We start from the raw sequence: 23,065 nt of genomic DNA on the forward strand, positions 1-23,065 counted from the left end.
TATGCTACATTGAATACTTTTGTCGTGATTGTCCGGTCACTTTGAATTTTGTGAGGTTTTTTCACTATTTATAGCTAATACGACCATGTAATAGCGCTATCAGGAATTGAGTAGAGTGCAATAATAATAAACATGTAATAGCGTTTATCAGGAAAAGATTTTAAAAGCTCAAACTTTTCAATGGTGGCTATGGTAACCTAAGTAAAGTACACCGGATGTTAAAAACTTACAAAAATTGATAATTTGTCTTCTCCTGCATAATACGAGCAAAATACAAGAAATAAAGATTTCAGTATATTGCATGAAAACAGTAACTTTATCTCTTTTTAATGATTAATCAAGATAATTTTTGTTATTAGTATCTATTCATGTTTCCCAACATATGTGGAAAAAGTTGCTGAGTCTATAATTTAATTTGATTCAAATTGTATTGCGTTTGAGATTTGATAAACACAGTACCAGACCAACACATTTACATATAAAAGCGAGTACAGTGATTGGACCATGACGATATTTAGCACGGTTCTAACAGTCCCCGAATTGGGTTCAAAGAGAATAGAGCCAAGTGATTGTCGATTTCGTCAACATATTTATGCGATCAACAGTCATCAAAGTAAGACGCTATTCATACCTTAACCAATTTACTCACACTTGCCTTACTTTTCAATAATTCTCATGGGTGAACGACATTTTCCAGCCCCAAATTCACCGTTGCGCGGATACAAACTTGGCATTAAATCCAGGGGATTAATCAAATTATGGATTTTCTTGTTTCGTTTTTTTTTTATCTGAATGCAAGAGTTTGTGCAAATATAAAATAATTATATATAATTCTATTCTGTAGTATTGCTAGTGTTTGATGCAAAGTTTGATGGCAGTTTTATGATTTTTTGAAAAACTGATGTACCGTATACACATTTATCTCGATAATGATAAGATTTGCTTCTACACAGAACCTTGTTTTCATCGGTTTGTGTGATGCTTGAAAATACTCATCTATTTTGTGTCAAACGCTTGACTAAAAATGAAGTATATATTTTCAGACGTGTCTTTAGTGCAGATCTAGGAAAATTTGTCTACCATCCAAAAAGGTTTTTCTTTCAACAAAAGGATAATGCATGTAATGTTGACGCTAAATTTAGGATACTAATCGTTAAGTTCAGTGAGGTCTAGTTATGTCGTCCGTGTCGCAATGTACAGTTGTTTACATGATTGACATAACTGGATCGAACATCGACATCGCCCATCTCGTAAATAATGTCCACTGAGTAGACTGGAGGCGCGAGGATTGATCGTGGTGGAGATACATATTTATACGCGTATATCATCAAGTCTTTCAGAATGAGTTAAATATGTCTATCGAGATATTTCAGCGACAGAATATCACAGTGTTCTTCGCACTTAATAACTAGTAAAATGTATGTAAAACGTAGTAAGGATTTATAGGGTAAACTGAGGTCATATACAAGGTCTTAATAGTTGACTAGCTTCTTCTTTACCGAAATGTTTCGAAGGGCGCATCATCGAATGTATCATGTTCGTAGGTACATAAAATGACAATTTTGGCCTATTAGTCATATGATTCACTAAATGGCGGAGATTATTGAACATCTGTTGACTCTACTTCAAGTCGAAATTTTTAGTTGTGGGAACAGATAAATGTCCTTGCTCACGATGACGATTATTTTTAGAAATCCGCCTTTGAAACTGTATGCATTTTGCAGTGTTGAAAATATAAATATCGACCTAATGCTTGTATTAATCCCACTTCCCAATGTAAAATATAAACAAAGTATACATTGATTTTTTTCTATGGGGTCTATATTTGACCAGCGACAATGGCGGTTCTTCATAAAAACTCCCTACATATCAATCAAGGTGGCTGTGTTGTATGACCACGCGGCGATCGTAAAACTTCCGTTCAATACTTCCTACAGCCACCTTGATTGACATGTTGGGAGTTTTTTGAGGAAAGGCTCGTTGTCGCTGGGTAGTAGAGATTGCTTGAATTTTTCAATGTTTATTGTTATTTTTTACATTGGATGTTCCTTTCAAGCATTGGTCGATTTTTTTTCAAATGCAAATGCACCAGATGCAAATGCGGATTTCTAAAAATATCATCAATTTTGTTCAAGAATTATCGTAGTGTGTCCCACAAATGAAAAATTCAACTTGATGTAGAGTCAGACAGTGATAAAAACATGTTAGTATATATATGTAATAGGCCAAATTCATTTTGTTTACGTTTTGATTACTTTCATGTTGATATTCGGTAATGAAGATGCTAGTAACTCGATTAAGATTTTTTCTACGTAGTTATTAATTCTTACTACTTTTTAATACTTTTTACTAGTTATTAAGTGCAGAACACTGTGATATTCTGTCTGAATATCTCGATAGACATATTTATCATTCTGAAAGCTTGATGATATACGCGGTATAAATGTACTCCCCCGATCATATCTCGCGCCTCCAGTCTACTCTGTGGTCATTATTTACGAGTGGGCGATGTCGTGTTCGATCCAGTTATGTCAATCATGTAAACAACTGGACATGGTCACGGTGACATACTTGACCTTGAACTTCATTAGTTCTAAATTTAACAACATTACATGCATTATCCTTTTTGGTGAAGAAAACTTGTGGTAGACAAATTTCCTAGATCTGCACAAAAGACACGTCTGAAAATTATACTTCATTTTAGTCAAGCGTTTGACACAAAAATGATCAGTATTTTCAAGCAACGACAAAACAGATGAAAACAAGGTTCTGTAGATGCAAATCTTATCATTATCGAGATAAATGTGTTCGGTACATCAGTTTCATAAAATCATAAAACTGCCATCAAACTTTGCTCAAACACTAGCAATACTACAGAATAGAATTATATGATAATTATTTATTTGCACATACTCTGCATTAGATAAAAAAAAAAAGAAACAAAAAAATCATAATTTGATTAATCCCCTGGATTTAATGCCAAGTTTGTATCCCGCGCTACGTGTGATTTGGGGCTGGAAAATGTCGTTCACCCATGAGAATTTTGAAAAGTTGGCAAGTGTGAGTAACTTTGGGTTAAAGTATGAATAGCGTCTTACTGATTACTGTTGATCATAATATGTTGACGAAATTCGACAATTCACTTGGCTCTATTCTCTTTGAACCCTGCATTTCGGGACTGTTAGAACCATGCAATTCGCGAATGGCCAATCTCTGTACCTTTCCTTTCGGCGTTTATTAATGTAAATTGTATACATCGGTCAGGGTACAATGCACAAACGCACATACCCTAAATTGAGTATTTTGTATCAAATTAAATGATAGTCAAAATGTTGATATGTGAAAATGAATAGTTACTTTTTAATTGCTGATTTTTTTTTTTTCTTGTCTAAATATTGAAGCTTCTTTTAAGCCAATGCACATATTGAAAAGTGGAAATATTTCCCCGCTACATAATCGGCTATGCAATATACATGTGTACAATCTTTATTTCTAAATGGTATTTTTCTCTATCAAACACAGGAGAATATCATTAGTATTTTTCTATAGTTACAAAAGTTATTTACTTTACACAATTGCCACCATTGAAAAGTTTGAGCTTTAATTCTTCTTTTGCTTCAAGATAAAAATATTAAAATAATTAATAGTTAAAAATTGCATCTTAAAATTCTTTTTTGCCTCTACCGAATCCAGATAAAAAAAATTAACAACAAACTCAATCAGTCGTATGTAGCTATGAATGGAATGTAAAACCTGACAAAATTCAAAGGGAGACAATCACACAAAATTATTCATTGTAGCATAATAAATTATCTAAACTTACATTGGTAAGAAGACTCTATCAGACTAAAGAGAAATGGCAGACAATTCAAAACAAGTTATTTTAATATGTATTTCTGTGTTAATTAGACACAAATTTACTCTATTAAGTATCAGTTATTGTTCAAATGATGAGTATCGTTTATGCTTTGTCGGCGGCAGAGCATCTTTAATTTACTTAATATAACACAGATTTTTCCTTTGATGTCTTAATTTCTTACCATATGTATTGGATGTGACAAAATAAGGAATATGCAAAATACATTTAACAAGTGTACACTCTCGCGCGCATTCACAAAATAAAAAAAATCCTTAAAATGCCTAAGTTAAAGATGCTCCAACGCTAACAACTGGTATTTTTTCACTATCCAAAACAGAAGCAGACGATTTAGTATTTTTCTTCTGTTACAAAAGTTACTTACTTTACACCATTACCGCCATTGAAAAGTTTGAGCTTCTAATTTTACTTCAAGTTAGAAATATGAAAAATAATTAATTGCATCCCGAAAAAATTCCGTGGCACTATATTCTATATGAAATGAAGTACTGATTGCGCATGCACCAAAGGCGAAATAAATTATTTCAAATTATTTTTTGTGTTAATTAGTCATATATATACACGATTAAACACAAAGTATTGTTCGAATGATGAATGCCATTTATGCTCTGTCGGCGGTGGAGCATCTTTAATATATTTGAAAGGGAGGTAACCTCAAATAACGTATCGCATGTAGATCTAATATATATTAATAATAGATTTTAATTAATTAATTATTAATAGATTAATAAACACAGTCAATCGCAATACCTCGGAGAAAATTCCGAGAAATCTTCTGAAATATATCATTATACTATCTTAGGATGAAAGTAACATGTTAGTAAACTCGAAATTTCGACTTAATAACTCGAAATTTTGACATTCTAACTCGAAATTTCGACTGACTAACTCGAAATCTCGAGATAACTTTGCAACGTTAACGTTAATTTTAAAAAGGTCCCCTTTCTTACATTCAGGAAAGGCTAGTGAATTATTATTATTGTTCTCTTGATTTCCCTCAAACTGAATACGAAATTTATAAAAAAAAATCATAAACAATATAAATTACATAAACAGTAAAATCATAACATGCATTCCAAAATCGTAGATATAGTGCAGAAATGCGTTTTATGTGAAGAGGTATATAATTATTATAGGCAACACGCGTCATTCACAAGGCCTATTGATCATACAATTTTGACATTCTTCCCATAAATTAATGTTTTAAAAAACTCTGAGTTTGTCCACAGTTTCCAGGATTAAGTCCATTGTAGTAATCTGTAATTATTGAAATATTAACGAAACTAAAACATAAGATTGGTCAAATTACCACGCACACTATACATGTATATCAGAAGAGGTGGCATCGGGGTTTAGAAGAGGAAATATATAAAAGGTAGCTTTAAAATGTTTCATAAATTTTATTTAAATTCACAAAGGAATGGAAAAGGTTGGGGTTTTTTCTGATAAATTCATTGGTACAAAGATTAAATACATCTGTAGTAACTTTCTACATTTTCTCTTACATGACATTATTTCTTCAATTCTTATGTAGGCCTACATGTACCTGTACCTCTAGATCTATGTTAGGTAAAATTGGGGTCGTTTTGCACGTTCATCTACCCAGAAACGTGTATGTAAATATCTTTCGAATATTTCATTTGTAGGCCTGTATTACGTGTATTTAGATAACCAATAAAATCATCTATTTGTGAAAAAAAATAGGCCTTACATTTTGTACTAGAATAATCTACTTAGGCCTATTTTTTGTTTTACTTGTACATGTACATTACGGACTTTTTTGTATAGTACGTCGCGCTAAAAAAACTTTCTCCTTTTTTAATTGCATGTTATCTATTGTTATCATTTTAAATATATATCTGTTTTTTCTCCCTCTTTCTATCATAAGCAACATCTATCACAACGTCTGGAGAGCTTATCCGGCAATCTTCGGAAAATTTCCGAAGTTGACCGGATTTATTTTGGAGTTGTTTCCCCTCTCAGTCGATCACGTGATTTACATTTCCCGAACAAAAACAAAACAAACATAAATCGGGTCGGGAATGGCAATAATGAAACACGCAGAAAAAGATTAACGTTTGGTAAGACGGTAAGTAAAACCGAACAAGGTCTTTCATATGTTTCTAAATTTCAATTTAATTTATCCCAGTCAACTTCAAAGTGTAAAGGATGTCAATAAAATCCTCATTCCATTGTGTCCTGTTTTACGACCACTGTTTTTATAATTCGACCACTGACTGAAATAACATCCGTGTTGTGTGACTAACAGTGACTTTTTTCACTACAAAGGATTGTTTCGTGTGGATCATGATAGTATTTCAAACAAAGTTCTCCTCCGTGCTGTGACTTGTAATCCGATTATAGGAAAATCTCGGTATGTCGGATCGTTGTTTACTTTTGTAAGACATTTCGGACCATATCTGAAGGCTTTGTTCGTCTAACAAGAAATGTGATAAAACATTTATCTGTAAGACTAGGGTCTCTTGCAAGGTAATAACGGTATTCACACCTGATTAAGTAATGAGGTGATATATATATGATGCTTGAATATGATTGTAAAATCAGTCATAGTTGAACGCAGACAGATTTAAATAAAAATGGGGCAAATTTTTGGAGTAGAGAACTTTCTATTCATTTATGGTAATCTGAAAATGGAGAATATAAATTGTGGTGAAAATGTCAGTAGAAGAAGTGTTTACCAGTATTCATGCAATACTCATAAAGGACCCCTGCAACTTACCTGGACACTTATTCTATCCTCCGGGGCACTATATAGGAACTGTCCAATTCATTTGTATATAAAATTACACAATAAAATGTTTCAATCCAAATTCATCTTATACAGGTCTGGGACACTCCCACATATGCAGGATAGTCCTGCATTTGAGTAATAGTCCGGTATTTGAGGGATAATTTTGTTACTCAAATGCAGGATTCTGTGAAATGAAAATGGATAAAGTTGTTTTAAAAATTTGTATCCAAAAAAGGCTTCATAATTTTCAAATAGCCATATGTACTGCAGCTCAAACAAATACTATATATGTACATGTGGACATAATCAAATCTTTTTTTGTTATTATTTTTCAAACTTTTCTATTGTAGTTACATTTGTAGATAACCAGGATGTCTTGCCTACTGACCTGTCGGGATGGCGAACAGTACAACCAGGTTCCCCTTGATGACTACTGTGACGATTCCACGGAAACAAGAGAGACAACTCGTACATCAGACCAACAAAACTGTATTCAGAGATTAAAACGGAATCTGCCATGTAGAAATAACTGCTGTGATAAAAAGCTTGGGAAGGGATGTGAGGCGTCTGTGATAGGATTAGTGGTATCTATAGGACTATTAGTTGTTACGCCTGCTGTGTCGGCGGCTCTGTTTTACTATAGCATGTTTGTATTACAACCTGCCCCTATTATAGACAAATCTATCCATGCCTTTACAATCCCTAACCATCCGGCTTCCCTGAATTATGATGCATTTCAGTCGGCAGCACAGCACAACAGTACTAGACACTCTATTCCATATGGACGGTGTAGCAGTTTATTTTCTGGGAGACACAAGAGATCCCTCAAGTCTTTCATCAGTAGCTCAGTGCAATCAAACAGACTTACAATGAATCAGAGATTATCACCATCTTCACAAGAGGGAGACGATGGTGGTCATGATTTATCAAAGCGATCAGCATCTGACTCTTTTAGTATTATGTCGCGTTATCAGTACCATGCCCAGTGGAAGATGCAGGTTGTTTTTATGGCTAAAGGAGAGGAGGAAGACAACATCTTCACAAAGGAAAGACTAGAAATGATACATGACATAGAACAAAAAATCATAAAACATCCAAATTACTATCATTTCTGTCTTAAAGACTTTGTCATTGCTCATGTAGATCCGGCCGTCCGCGCCCAGAACTCATGTGCTCCACTGAATTCCCTCATGTCTTTCTTCTATCCCTCAAAAGACCACCAAAACAGGCCCCTATTTGATGGCCTTGGCAAGACACTTATCACAAACATCAGTGAGGGTTTACAATGGGCATTTACATCAGAGAAATCCTATTACTTTGTTGATCCACATGTTAATAAGACTTATCACAAATCTCGCTTCTTGAGGACTGAAGTGAAGTTTGGAACACCGCTACAGGGATATAATTCACCATATTATGAGATCAAACAACAATCAGAAAAGTTCAAAGCCTTTGTTGTTACCTACATAGATCTGTTGTCTAAATTATCTAATAGGTATGTTTACATTTTATTATTGTGAAATAAAAATTAAAATACAAGAAAATACCTGAGAAATTGATTGCAAGTACCTTAATCAATTACTTCACTTTATGTTGAGGGAATGTTTCAATTCAAATAGACTTTTCCTCAATCGTTAGCACAGAGTAAGAAGCAATGAATTAACAAAAATTAAACAATTTAAATGACTTATTTAATTTACCTTTTAATAATGACATGTATCACCAATCTGTCTGTGATCATAAAAGCAAAAGTTTCATTGAGTTAATTTCAAATAAGATTTAACTGATGATGTTTATTAACTTGTGGTTTGTGTTTTACAGTAAGTTACAGGTGTTGTACGGTGGTACTGAGATATTTGACTACCAGGTGGACAGTACGTTTTGGAATGACGTCAGAATGGCCTACTTTACTGTGATCTGTATATGTGTGATCATGCTGTTGCTGACTTTCTCTGTATGGCTGACATTTTGGGGAGTGACCAGTATTGTTATATGTTTCCCACTCGCTCTCTTCCTGTATCGGGTCGTATTCAGGATCTCAGCATTGGGCATCCTTAATGGAGTGGCAGCCTTTGTCATTATCGGAATTGGTAAGACCTACTGATATGTAGCCCTTGTCAGATACCAAAGGATGTAACTCTATATTTAAAGATTTAGCATATTGCAATCTCTCTGTTTCCATAAGCCCTGACACCAAGGCATGCTAACAGGTGAATGTCTGGATGCAATCAACCATGGTTATCTGAGAACTGATTTATTATGTGGTACATGTAATTATAACTACATGAGTGTTGAATATTAAAATTGATTCATAATTTCAAAAACATTATAATTTCATATTACCCCATAGCCCATATAATAGTTTTAAACTTAATTACAGTAATGCAGAAGACAACTCTATAATAATAATAGAAATGAAATCAATTCTTAAAATTTAAAATAGTATTTCTGCACTTTTAAACTTTAGATTGCGATGTTACTATATCAATACTGTTTATCAACTTAGGATTACTGGTTGTCACCTTTACACCATGTGTTTGTATATAAATCATACATGAAAACAACTCTTGATATTTTTATTTCAGGAGTGGATGATGTATTTGTATTTGTGAATATTTTCCGTCAGTCCAGTGGACAGAAGAGCATCTCAAAGCGAATCCGTCACACAATGCTGACTGCTGGCAAAGCCACCTTCTTTACTTCCTTTACAACTACTGCTGCGTTTGCTGCCAATGTATTCTCTTCAGTAAGTTGCAGTTTATTTGTGCTACTTACTATTTCTTAATGTTATTGTTGTAATTCTTCTGTATAATATTTCTAAATGATTGGGAAATGTATATTTTTGCTTGTCATATACTTTATATCAGTATACTGTCTTTGTTAATAGTTGATAAAGATGATTGGAAATAAATTGCTATTTATGCAATTCTTTCTAAAAACTTTTTTTTTTAATTCTTTTGTATGGTTAAGAAAATGATACCTTTATTTCTAATTTTAACTTTTGCTTGTTTAGTGATAAAAAAAGTCATGTACTTGAACAACATATATAACAACACACTGACTTGTTACCACAGATCCCGGCTGTGCACCAGTTTGGTCTGTTCATGTCCCTGATAGTATCCAGTTGTTGGGTGACCGTCATGCTCATCATGCCCGCCGCTCTCTATATATGGGCACTGGCTATCTACAGATGTGAAGAGGCTGTCGCCAGGCTGTAAGTGTATATGCTATTGACACGGTTTGATGACAAGGATTTGATCCCCTTATTGGCTTCAGTAAATTGGTAGAGGGGTAACTAGCTCAACTTGTGGTTAACTTGAGCTCTCAGTACTTCAGTTTCCATGCTGGCCAACAAGGTGTTTAACATAAGTTGTTAAGCAGTGTGTTGTAAAATGAATTGATGTAAAGTTTCAGTTAAGGAAATGTTAATTATTCTTAAAACTTAAGAGAATAGACACTCCAGGTGTTACCATAAAGTTTTTTTAACAAATCAAAAGATAAAGAAACAGAAGAAATGACATTTTCTTGGGGTTTTTTTTCAGAATATCTCACGTTTTTGGCCGATCTAAGAGTACACTGTCATCCAAGCTGTGCCTGCCTGCTGATATAGCACGGTTTGTACGAGGACAGACCCCCAACACGGTCCCTGTACTGGCCCAGGTGCCTGAGGGTGGTCCAGTCGAGGTGACCGACTCCACGGATGAGGACGACGTCCCTCTACTAATGATGGAAGATCCAATGCAGGCATATTTTGGTAGGAACACATACTACTGTATATTGTGATACCTTGTTAACACAAAGTGGTATGGGTCACACTAAAACTTTAAGCTTTCTGGTTATTCCAATATAAAAAGGGTCAAATCAATATAAAAAACTTTAATTTGGTTAATTATGTTGATAATATTTCGTCCACATTTTGGTTCCCAACCCTATTGTGTGTATAGTACTTTTGTTTTCTTGGCATTGATTGGCTCTCTAAAATTGAATGACCAATCAACACCGAGAAAACAAATGTACTACACACGTATATTCTGACATGTTGGCTTGAGACACAAATTTTTCAATCCCCGATTTCGTTGGACTGCATCGTTCAAATGGATGTTATTTAGATATAAGAGAACATACCAGTAGGTTTTACTTTCTACATAACTTGTATTTTTATGAAGCTGAAGTTTAGTGTATGCAGTGGTTTAAGAGCTACCTATTAGCTTTATTATTGTTTATCAGGGACGCCATGGCGTCCGAGGTGTTGAAATCTGGCTATTTTCTGATGTTTCAAGATATCTAGTGACTTTTATAAGCCATGATATATATTGTATCATATACGTAAACCAAATTAAATATATATTATCTTTCTGTGGATTGAGAGTATTCCAATTGTCACATCTTATACAGCTTGTTAATAATCAGACTTTTTCTGATATTGGGTACTAGAGTTATATGGCCGAGCAAGTTATAGGCTAAACAAAGTATTACACATATAGAGGTGTCCATATATCTATAGAGCCAGGCTTTACACATACAGAGTATCTGTATATAGTGCCAAAAGCCTTTGCTTATATCAATATATCAGGTATCAATCTGTTTAAATTGTATCGTTTGCTAAAATATGAATACACAAAAATAGTTAATACAGTAACTTGTTACAAAACTGAACATCAGTAACTTTTGAATCTGCCTTTTGTAGATGCAGTTGATGATGATGACGACAACTTGCTGGATTTAACGATAAAGTTGGATGATCAGAAAGAAGACCTCCTCTTCAGCAAGCTGTTACAAGGATTTACATTTCACTGTATAGCACGACCATTGACACATATACGTTGGGGAGTGTTAGGTGAGTATTGATGTAAGGTTGTATTCATCTGATACATGTAACAAGTAAAATTGTTTGCTTTGTTTATTCATCAGATTGATTTTGTTTTAAAATATTTTCATATTTTGTTCTTGTCTTGACTGACCACTAAATTGTAAAACTTTTTCTCAGAAATTAAATATTCTGTTGTGAACAAGGTGATAGTTTTGATGTGCATATTGATGTTAATGTTTGAAATAAAAAAACAATTAAATGACTATTGAAATCTTGTTACTAATATTCTTTGTATACTCATCATGGCACCTTTGCAGCTTATGTTGATATCATCTGTTGTAGTTATGTCCCTGGTGGTCCTAGGTGTTTCCGTCGGACTGATGGTACAGCTTACTCCAGCTACACGACCTCCACAACTTTTCCGAGCCGACACCAACCTACAGATGTTACTGGACCTGAAAAGTAACTTGAGTGTCGACACCATCTCCTGTCCCCGCTGTTCAGCTATATACAGTGTAAGTACAGAAGCAGTGATTTTCTTACTCAATAATTTCAGGGAGCTGTACTTTTAAATTGAGAAAACAATACATTGCATCTTTCTTGAAACATGTATATTTTTAAGAGTTGTTTTGGGAAAATATTAACATGAAAATACATCAAACTTTCTCAGGTGAAGGGGCCTTTATTCGGCCCCAAATGTACCTAGAGAGTAGAGATTTTACTTACATAAGAAGAGTTGATAGAGTATTATATTTGATTGATTTATATACAGTGTAATTATCCAAAACCTCCCAGCAGAAATAGTAGGTGAGTTCTGGAATCTGTTGCTCTATTGACAAGAAAGTAAGCTAAATGCTATTGTCAATCATGTAGGTAAACAGATGTAGCTATCAATCTGATCTATCAATAAAGATTCAGAATAAGGTTAGTTTGAAGTAATTTAATGACAGCATCTAATCTGGGCCTATTTTCTGTTACACAGATGAATCCTGCCTATAACCCAGAACAGCGGCCGTTCCATCATGTACCAGTATCACACCCTACCACCACACCTTTTCATACACCTGTGTCTCCCTCGGGGGTTAGTCCTGGTCCCCCAGGGATTAGTACGAGTCGTCAACCACTTACCTACCCCACGACCACACCTGTGATAATGAAACCCTTACATACCGCTACTAAATGGTCCACTCCCAATAAAGGTACCAGTCATTGTATTGGAACAATTATTACTTGCAATTAATTAGTTGTGTCTTTTATTTATTTACATTATTTCGAAAAGGTTTGTGATTATGGTTAAAGAGTGTACTATTTACTTATTGAATATTTTTAAAAGCAAAATGAATCATAAAAAGTTGTTTCAATCATAGAAAGCAATCTTCCTTTATGAACTTTGACTAAAAAATTACATATATATTGAAATTCTTTTGAATTTATATTTCAGGTAGAACATTTAAGCCTAAAAAGCCAAAGGCTATAAAACCAACATTAAAGTCACTAACATCACCAAAGATTCCACCAGAAACACCAGTTTTCACCACTCAGAAACCAGGGTATACAACAACAGATACAGCCATGCATTGGACTCCCCGCCCGACCCAACCAGCCCCTACAACAGGTCAAAGGTCAGGAATTGTCAGCGTATGTCAAGGACATGACTGCTCAGACACCAAAGATCGCCCCATGCTGGAGAGTGGAGCTGTGGTTCATGTTGTGTTTGGGATTAAAGGCATAGACAAGAGTAAAATATCAGTCGGTCATGTTCTCGACCAATCTCAGGTTTGTTGACAAGAGTAAAATATCAGTCGGTCATGTTCTCGACCAATCTCAGGTTTGTTGACAAGAGTAAAATATCATTCGGTCACATTCTCAACCAATCTCAGGTTTGTTGACAAGAGTAAAATATCAGTCGGTCATGTTCTCGACCAATCTCAGATTTGTTGACAAGAGTAAAATATCATTCGGTCACGTTCTCGACCAATCTTAGATTTGTTACATTCTTACGGTACAAACATTTATGGATAGGAAAGTAATTACATTGACTGCTAACATTTTATTTTGTGTGCAATTAATGTTCATTAAATTTGAAGGTTTATTAATTTCATGAATATTTTGGTAGTGAAAAACAACAGATTTATTAATCATTGTTCAATAGCTATAGCCTTGTGTAATGAATCCAGTCATAAGTATTTATTTGTGGATAGATGTTAAAACCAATGTTGTGATAACTGAAAACTAAGGATTGCATATAATATTTATATTTACCCTGGTAGTAGGATGTTAGTTTGATATATCTTTTTCTGTTTCAGGGAACAGTAGAGTTTGATTCCAAATTTAACAAGTTTTTCTCCTTTGATGAGGATCTGATCAGTGTTTTGGATGGTATAAAGACACTGTGTCGGATCTGTTCACGCATCGCCAATGAGAGTAGTCTAGTCCGTAAGGGCAGTGCTCAATGTTTCCCAGCTCACAGTAAGTACCAGTCTACAGTTTCTGTGACTTAATGTTCTCTAGTTCTACATTGTTCATGTGTCCATTCTAGTTGAATTTCTCGAAATTTGATGTTATGAAAGTGAATAATGTGCAATTATGGCATTTTTAGCAATTTATTTTATTTTAAATCATTAAACAACCTCCATAATGCTTCAAGGTCATTTACATTGTAGAAAAAACTTGAAATAAATGTATCATGACCACTGCGTACTCATCTTTGTGTGAATTTCTGTGTATTTATAATTAGTAACAGCTCCTTTGTGAAAATTACCGTTGTGATTATATTTGAACTTTCTATTATGATCTGAAGTTGAAACTTCAAACACAGGAAGTTGATGTAATTATTTTATTGTATTTAGTGGCGTGCTTGGACCAGATCCCAGAGTGTCAAAACCTCCAGCAGACCCAGTCGGTATACGGTCGTCAGGCACCAGCCCACTTCGCAGGAGGTCTGACACACAATAAAACAGGACTGCTGTGGTGGGCATTTGCCTTTGAATCTGTAAGTACTATCAAGATTTGGACAGTTTCTTGAAATAAACAGCGTCCACTTAAGCTTCAGTCACAATATTTGACTTATGACCTTCTTTTAGATTATTTTGAATAAGCTGTGATGATCGTAGAAAGCTGTGGAAAATATTTTAGAAATTTCTTAATTTTGCATTGTGATTTATTGACCATTGATTACCTCTTAAAGATTTCTATGTTTACCATGATCAAACATGTAACCTGAAATTCAGATTCCAGGTAAATGTAGCTCTCAACCCCTGTTAGTTTGTATCTCTTTAATCTGAGGAGAAATGGACTGGTCTTTGCTGTCATACACTGATTGATTATATCATTTATCTATGATATCAAAGGTTTGTGTGATCACATCACTAAATGTAATCTTCCTTTTACTACAGACCACTCCAAAAGGTATTTCGTACTTTAAAGCGTACCAACAATATCTGGAGTGGGAGGCCCTGATACAGGACATTAAAACCAGAGAACATAAACACATTGACGTGGTAGACTCCATGTTCCAGACTTCACAGTTCTGGACCAAAGTGAGTAGGAACTAAAGAATTGAAATCATCTTCGCATAAAGTCTCTCAATCTAAGTCCTTAGTCCACTTATTTTACAGTGCTTCATGAATAAAGTATAAAGCTAAGTAAAACTTAGAGGTCCAACGTAATATTGGTGACTTGGTTTTGGTACAGCAACGCAAGCAGCAGAGGCTGATTCAATAGATTTTAATAAATGTTTGTGTACTGGGCCTTTATATTAAGATATAGATCTATAGATCTAGGTATAGATCTAGATATAGTCATGTCAATTCCTCTAAGTTACCGTCTGCTCTTTCTTATGCACTTTGAATAAAGTGCTCCAAATTGTACTAAAATCAATATCAAAAACATATATTAAGTGACATGTATACTAAACTATGTCAAAACATCACATACGGATGATATCTCTATTATTCTGTAGGTACTGATGGAGGTTGTAGCGGTAAACAGCGCTATTTACGGCCTCGTGCTGTCAATGGTTGTTTGTATGGTTGCCGTGGCGCTGTTTACTGGTCATGTTCTGCTGCTTTTCATCGTCTTCATATGTATATTGCGTAAGTGGTTATTTATAGTCTGGCCAAAGGTCAGTGGTCAGCAATGAAAAAGGAAAAACTTTGTAAGTTTAAGTCTACTGAAACTAGTAATGTTTTCAGTTTTAACTATTAATTAAATTATGTCCTTTCAAAATAATTTTATAGTTTATATGCCTCTACCCTGAAATGTGTGTGTACTTACCTATATAGCTATTATAGTCTGTTTTTCCCTCCCTGATGCTAACATTACTCATTATTTTGTGTTTAACTACCTTCTCATTGAAATATTTCTTTAATACAGAGATGATCTGCCTGGTAGTGGGGATATTTTACCTGGCTGGTTGGGAGATGGGTGGAGTAGAGGCCATTTCATTGTCTATACTAGTCGGCTCATCTGTCGACTACTGTGTACATCTAGTCGAGGGATATCTACTGGCTGGAAAGGCTCTCCCACAGGACAACAAACAGGTGAGTTTAATACTGACAGTTAAGTGGTCTAGGTTTGTTTTGTGGAAGGGCCAGAGGTAATTTTAATTGATTGGAAATGCTATTGTAAACACAGAGGTTTTTTGCAAGTTGTAACTTTGCAATTTTCAAATGTTAACTAACTGCATTATTGCTCGTTATTTTTACCATTGATGCTCATTAATATAAAGTATTTAGCAGCATGCAAACTATTATACATGTGAAAAGACAAAATGTTTACCCCCCATATACCAGAGTAACATCAACATTTACTCTTGTTTAATGAACCAAAATGAGTTGCCTCATGTTCCAGCCTTAAGTTTTCATTTCATTCTAACACATTCAGTCATTTAGTAACAATATTTTTTAAACAAACTCTTGTTTACTCTTCAGACGGCCTCATCTGCTAGGCGCTGGAGAACAAAGGCGGCCGTTTCCCATATTGGAGTGTCCATCCTGTCCAGTGCACTGACCACTATCGTGGCTGCTATTCCTTTAACTCAGACAATCATCAAGCCTTTTGCCAAATTTGGTCAGATTGTAGCCATCAATACTTCTGTGTCCATAGTATACTCACTGACCGTCTGCCCGGCCTTCCTTTCTACTGTCGCCCCTGGATACTTTGTACCGACCTTGAAGTCGTACTTGAAGGCTCTGCTGGGGACTGTACTTATCCTGGGCGCCGCTGTTTTGTCGCTGTACGGGGCTGCTAAGGCGGGAGTGTTCATCCCAGGACCAAATGGGGAGCCACTGTTTCCTAACTAACATACGTGTGGAGGTGTCTACTTATAAAGTAAAAATATGTGCATAATCTATTGACTAACAATACTGTTTGATAGAGAACTCTGCTGCTTTGTATTTACATGAATCATGTCAGAGCCTTGATGAAGTTTTTATGATTTATGGATTTCATATCAGAATGCATATCATATTTACAACAAAAATATTTGATCTAGATGCCATTGATAGGTATGTATTTAATACTTTTATAAGTATATTTATCTGAAAAGGAAATATTGTTTTATACCTAATATTGAGATGATAAGAATTAGATGTGAAAAAAATAAATTTTACGAAAAGAAAAGGTTTTGTTTCAGCATGAATGTAATATCTTCAAAATCAATGTCAAGAGGTTTTATTATTGAAAAGAATACCTCATGAATATTCATAGAAATGTTTAATGAAATTTACATCCGCCTAAAAACTGATGTTCTTGCCATTTTCACTGTATGTGTTATAATTGTACATGTATCTATATACCTGAATATGTTGTCTGATTTTATTTCGAAAGCATCATTTATCTTTGTTTGTGTGCTAAAAGTACTCTACTTAACTTAAAGATGTTTGTCCCAAATAGGTAAATTATTTTCCAAAATCTTAATTTTGTGAAAGTAAATTCAGTTTTGACAATTAGTATGACAATTGACAAGATTTTACAGAAACATGACATTTAGTTTTACCGTTATGTTTTTACTTTCAAATCTGTGCTATGTTTCAGTTTGTTTTTGGTACCTTGCCTGTTGTATTGTTCTTTTTGTCCGAGGAACCATCATGGTAAAACAAAGCAAGATGTAATTTTACTTGAGTTGAGTACTGGCTATGTTGTGTGATATCAATGTGGGACCATTGACACAAGGGGAGGTAATTCATTTAGTCATAAATTTGTCGCAACCATAGTCACACAATGCTTGAGCATTTATGTTCTAATAACAAGTGTTTATTGTTCCTTTTGAACATTTCTAGATTGCTGCAATCAAAAATCAAATTGTATTAATTCAGAGGTTAATTTCTTTTCTTTAGTTCGACTATACTTACCATCTATCATTTCAAGTTAACTTGATAGTGTTAAATAAAAGTATCTCATCAAGTAAGTTTCAATACTTGCATGCCATTTTCTAAATCAGTCAACTTCGAAAGTGGATTTATTTTAGTTTATTTATTAAATGTTATTAATGGGAAACAATAATCAGAAATATTTCATGGGTTGTCGTGTCATCAACTCTTCATTCTCTTTTGATGACAGATATTCTGTTGACAGAAGGAAGATAAGGATAATATACACATAGACTGGTTCCCACCTCAGTTACCTCCCTTACGTACGATTCACTGAGGACTGGTAGGGAGTAACCATCTTGAGTAGGAAATCCAACTCCAGAGTGCGCATCATTTCTGTGCGTAAAGGGGTTTCCCATGTCTACAAAAAGTGATGCCAGTGAAACCGGATATGTAGATTAACCAATCAGTCAAATCATCATGGTTACCTGCTACTGGTTCCTAGTGAGGGGAGACTAGTCTAGCAGATAGTAGAGAACTAAGGGAAGGGAACCGGTCTATGATATACAGTGTAGAGAAAATGTGCTATGAGACCAATCAAATCATGTTTATGACTATTAACAAAAGAGGAAGTTAATATTATTCTTTTCTTGAACATGATACTTATTTATTTTATATGAAGTTTAAGTTATTGGTTAACATTTTCTAGATTTTGTTACAGCATTTGTTAAGTCCAGCGGGAGAGAGGAGTATGATGTTTCAGTATATGTTTTGTATCAGTTTGATATTTACTGTGATAAGAGCATTTTTCCAGTGTTTGGTACTGTATAGTTGGTCATTTTTTGTGGACATAAAACAATTTGGCGAGTCATGGCTGTGATCAGTAAAATAAGATGTACTTAAATACTGAAAAATGGTTGAAGCAATTTAAAGTAACTTTGATTTTCTGTTAGGGTTTTTTTCTGAAATAGTACAAATATTGACCTCTATTTAAATGACTGGTTATACAGGATTAATGATATCCATAAGTATACTGATGTGGTTTAAATTCACACGAAATGCATTGTTTTCTAAGCTACAAGTATGAGGTATATATAAAGGTTATTTCTGTTTTCAGGCAGATTTTAAAACCCATCGATACTTTATGGTAATGACATACTTTTTACATTCCAAAACTCTGGTTTTGAAAAATGAAATGAAGATTTACAAATATGCAATTTTTCTGCTTTATATAGTTCATAACAGATTATTTCAAATGAGTTTATATGAAGGTTATGCATTTATCCTCTGTCCTCTGTGGAGCATCTTTTAGTGCAGAATTTGATCTATATAATTATTTAATGTGCTTGTTTAAACATTGGGTATCGATGTCCGAAAATCCAGCAGACTGATGCATTTTTAAACTCAAATGATTATGAAAATAATATTGGAAAAAATCTATTGACCTTTGAATTTTTGAACTTTTTGTTGAACAAAAATATACCTTTTGAACTTAATTGTATTAAGTTATATTGACCTTTGAACTATAATGACCCTATGAAGTATTGCTGACTTTTGAGCTTTGTAACTATTTTTTAATTGATGCTGAACTATGATTTGTATAGATGCAATGATGACAGTATCGATTACTAATTACAATCTCAGGTAAGAAACAATGTCAACCAAATGATTTTTACACCTGTGTATGTAGCTTTCTTTATAATCATTGACAGTGTAATTAGACATATATATCAGGTTAATCTAATCAGATGTTACTGGATGGAGGCAGTGGTCAGTGTTGTCCAGTTTCACTGATCAAGGTTAATCTAGTCAGATGTCACTGAATGGAGGCAGTGGTCAGTGTTGTCCAGTTTCACTGTTCAAGGTTAATCTAGTCAGATGTTACTGGATGGAGGCAGTGGTCAGTGTTGTCCAGTTTCACTGATCAAGGTTAATCTAGTCAGATGTCACTGAATGGAGGCATTGGTCAGTGTTGTCCACTTTCACCGTTCAAGGTTAATCTAGTCAGGTGTTGCTGGATTGAGGCAGTGGTCAGTGTTGTCCAGTTTCACTGATCAAGGTTAATCTAGTCAGATGTTACTGGATGGAGGCAGTGGTCAGTGTGTTATCCAGTTTCACTGTTCAAGATTAATCTAGTCAGGTGTTGCTGGATTGAGACAGTGGTCAAAGTGTTGTCCAGTTTCACTGTTCAAGGTTAATCTAGTCAGATGTTACTGGATGGAGGCAGTGGTCAGTGTTGTCCAGTTTCACTGTTCAAGGTTAATCTAGTCAGGTGTTGCTGGATTGAGGCAGTGGTCAGTGTTGTCCAGTTTCACTGTTCAAGGTTAATCTAGTCAGATGTTACTGGATGGAGGCAGTGGTCAGTGTTGTCCAGTTTCACTGTTCAAGGTTAATCTAGTCAGGTGTTGCTGGATTGAGGCAGCGGTCAGTGTTGTCCAGTTTCACTGTTCAAGGTTAATCTAGTCAGATATTACTGGATGGAGGCAGTGGTCAGTGTTGTCCAGTTTCACTGTTCAAGGTTAATCTAGTCAGGTGTTGCTGGATTGAGGCAGTGGTCAGTGTTGTCCAGTTTCACTGTTCAAGGTTAATCTAGTCAGATGTTGCTGGATGGAGGCAGTGGTCAGTGTTGTCCACTTTCACTGTTCAAGGTTAATCTAGTCAGATTTTTGCTGGATGGAGGCAGTGGTCAGTGTTGTCCAGTTGCACTGTTCAAGGTTAATCTAATCAGATTTTGCTGGATGGAGGCAGTGGTCAGTGTTGTCCAGTTTTACTGTTCAAGTTTATACATATTGACATTACTGGATGGAGGCAGTGGTCAGTGTTGTCCAGTTTCACTGTTCAAGGTTAATCTAGTCAGATGTTACTGGATGGAGGCAGTGGTCAGTGTTGTCCACTTTCACTGTTCAAGGTTAATCTAGCCAGGTGTTACTAGATGGAGGCAGCGGTCAGTGTTGTCCAGTTGCACTGTCTAATGTTAATCTAATCAGATTTTGCTGGATGGAGGCAGTGGTCAGTGTTGTCCAGTTTCACTGTTCAAGGTTAATCTAGCCAGATGTTACTAGATGGAGGCAGTGGTCAGTGTTGTCCAGTTTCACTGTTCAAGGTTAATCTAGTCAGATGTTACTAGATGGAGGCAGTGGTCAGTGTTGTCAGTTTCACTGTTCAAGGTTAATCTAGTCAGATATTGCTGGATGGAGGCAGTGGTCAGTGTTGTCCAGTTTCACTGTTCAAGGTTAATCTAGTCAGATGTTGCTGGATGGAGGCAGTGGTCAGTGTTGTCCAGTTTTACTGTTCAAGTTTATACATATTGACAGTATTGTTAATTCCTCAATCAATACAGTTTGGTTGTAGAAATCCTCACTGCTTAATTATCAGAGAGATAAGTCAATTTTACAGTTTTACTTTAGTTAGAAAGGGGAGGAATCCTTTAGATTGTAATGTTCTAATTTGGGCAATTACAGTAGTCGCATGTGTCAATGTAAAAATATTACATCTCACCAATTATTAAACACTATCCTAGCTGTTGTTTTCAGCGATAGATCTAATGTATGTAAACGTTTAACACAATTAGGCTGTCACAAAATAATTATTATATCCTGATGATAACTTGCAAATCTATTTTATTTGATTTGTTGTAGATTTTACAGCATTGGTGCTTCTTATTTATGGAATGTATTTTATTAAAGTCAAAATCTCCGAATAGTTTTATCTAATTGGTAATCTCATTAAGTTGCTTTTGATTGATTTTGTTTATTTTAAGTTTTACATTGATGGCTTACTTTTATTATCTGCGGATATTGTAACTTATTTAATTCAATTGTCAGTAATATTCTTTGTAAGGTTGATCATATTCATAGGTTTAGTTGGGTTCTATGAGAAACATGATCTGCATCTAAAGGTTTTAATTTAGGTGGAACTGATTATTACTCCCAAGTCTTAAAGCATAAGGAACAAAATGTTATGGAAATGCTCACATACTGAGTAACCAACGATATCTTTTAATGATGACAAAGGCACAGACATAACAACATCAGCTTTATAAAAAAAAATGCCTTCATGTGTATTTAATTTGAATTGTACTCTTTTAAAGTTTTAACAGAAACCAAGATACATGATTATGTTAAATACATAAAATTACCCTACCAGGTATTTGTACAAATAAGCCGATGTTGTTGATGTTTCTTAGGCTTTGTGCTTATTTCTATAATTAGTATGTTATATTTGATAATTTCATGCCAAATATGCTCCAAATGAACTGTTTCAATATGTGTGAATTTATTAATTAGAAACACTTATAATAGGGAGGAGCTTAATACATGTATATGGTCGTGTTTAGCTGATTTATACAGCAAGTGCTAGTGCTTGCCATCAGTATTTTGATTCCATTGATGTTTGCATACATACCTATATAATTATGTCCCTTGTTGAGCAGGGTTATGCCCCTTGTCGACCAGGGTTATGTCCCTTGTCTTCCAAGGTTATGCCCATTGTCGACCAGGGTTATGTCCCTTGTCTACAGGGGTTAAACCCCTTGTCGATCAGGGTTATGTCCCTTGTCGACCAGGGTTATGTCCCTTGTCGACAAAGGTTATGTCAATTGCCTGACCAGCATGTTAATTGATTATTTAATTTATGATTGATTGATTTTGATGCGTTGATGTGAACATTTTTATCTGCACTATAATATCAATAAAAAATAATCGGCTTGTTTTATCTTTTCCTTGTCGTTTTCATTCTGACTGTTGCAGTTGTTGCCTTGCCATACCGCACGCTCTTCTTTTACAAACTGTAGCTTAACATCAAGTATCTATTCAAGTATACCACAATTATACTACCAGCATATGCTACATGATTTGTTTCCCCTCGCTCATTTGAACAGCTACATTGTGTATATATAATTATGGTTATTTCATATACGTGTTTCCCTGTCAACAATAAAGAAAATGAAATTTGATTTTTTTCAAGTCTGTCATGGTCTTCTCCGTATAAACAGTTTTTGGTATAAATCAATGTGAATTACGGCGATTGCGCCTGATATCTCCTGTCAAACATGTGTCTGTTGTCCCATGTTTAGTCTGTGATTGTACACTGATTCGTTTTCCGTCCTCTCCCTGTTCCTTCTATCCCCGCTCTGAGACCCAGAACTTGGCCAAGCATATTCTATAGATCGGACATTTTAGCTGTGTTTTCGTATAGACCTTCAATAACAATGCTTGATGTCTCGATTTATTCAAACAAATAAAGTATCCCTTTAAATTTTATTTACTGTTTCCAAATCAGGAATAATTTAAATATGGTTAGTCTGGTACCATTGT

At 34.8% G+C, this 23,065-nt stretch overlaps 1 protein-coding gene across 7 annotated transcripts; it reads left to right on the forward strand.

Annotated features, from left to right (window-relative positions):
• The first annotated feature begins 5,831 nt into the window (after nucleotides 1-5,831).
• LOC138322705 (protein dispatched homolog 3-like) lies at nucleotides 5,832-22,463 on the forward strand. Of its 7 annotated transcripts, none has more exons than XM_069266799.1 (19): nucleotides 5,832-5,966; nucleotides 6,980-8,124; nucleotides 8,451-8,719; nucleotides 9,215-9,375; nucleotides 9,704-9,843; nucleotides 10,172-10,383; nucleotides 11,317-11,466; nucleotides 11,782-11,954; nucleotides 12,422-12,638; nucleotides 12,881-13,215; nucleotides 13,746-13,908; nucleotides 14,289-14,431; nucleotides 14,835-14,978; nucleotides 15,401-15,533; nucleotides 15,814-15,980; nucleotides 16,371-16,946; nucleotides 17,476-20,494; nucleotides 20,754-22,183; nucleotides 22,228-22,463. In XM_069266799.1, exons 2-16 carry the CDS (start codon nucleotides 7,001-7,003, stop codon nucleotides 16,740-16,742), a joined length of 3,903 nt encoding a protein of 1,300 aa, XP_069122900.1. In that variant the 5' UTR covers nucleotides 5,832-5,966; nucleotides 6,980-7,000; the 3' UTR covers nucleotides 16,743-16,946; nucleotides 17,476-20,494; nucleotides 20,754-22,183; nucleotides 22,228-22,463. The 7 variants fall into 7 exon arrangements, with proteins under 7 accessions (XP_069122900.1, XP_069122859.1, XP_069122849.1 ...); XM_069266758.1 differs by having other exon boundaries at nucleotides 20,754-20,853; nucleotides 21,048-22,463; XM_069266748.1 differs by having other exon boundaries at nucleotides 20,754-22,463.
• Nucleotides 22,464-23,065: the final 602 nt, after the last annotated feature.

This window comes from Argopecten irradians, chromosome 1 (assembly GCF_041381155.1).
Source record: "Argopecten irradians isolate NY chromosome 1, Ai_NY, whole genome shotgun sequence".
In the NCBI taxonomy this organism is placed as follows: Eukaryota; Metazoa; Mollusca; class Bivalvia; order Pectinida; family Pectinidae; genus Argopecten; species Argopecten irradians.

Bases quoted from the DNA above. Each gene is read 5' to 3' on its own strand.
- LOC138322705 (XM_069266748.1), top strand. From the start codon at position 7,001: ATGTCTTGCCTACTGACCTGTCGGGATGGCGAACAGTACAACCAGGTT. The intron at 9,376-9,703 runs GTAAGTTGCAGT...TTGTTACCACAG, and splicing joins CTGCCAATGTATTCTCTTCA to ATCCCGGCTGTGCACCAGTT. The intron at 13,216-13,745 runs GTTTGTTGACAA...TTTCTGTTTCAG, and splicing joins ATGTTCTCGACCAATCTCAG to GGAACAGTAGAGTTTGATTC.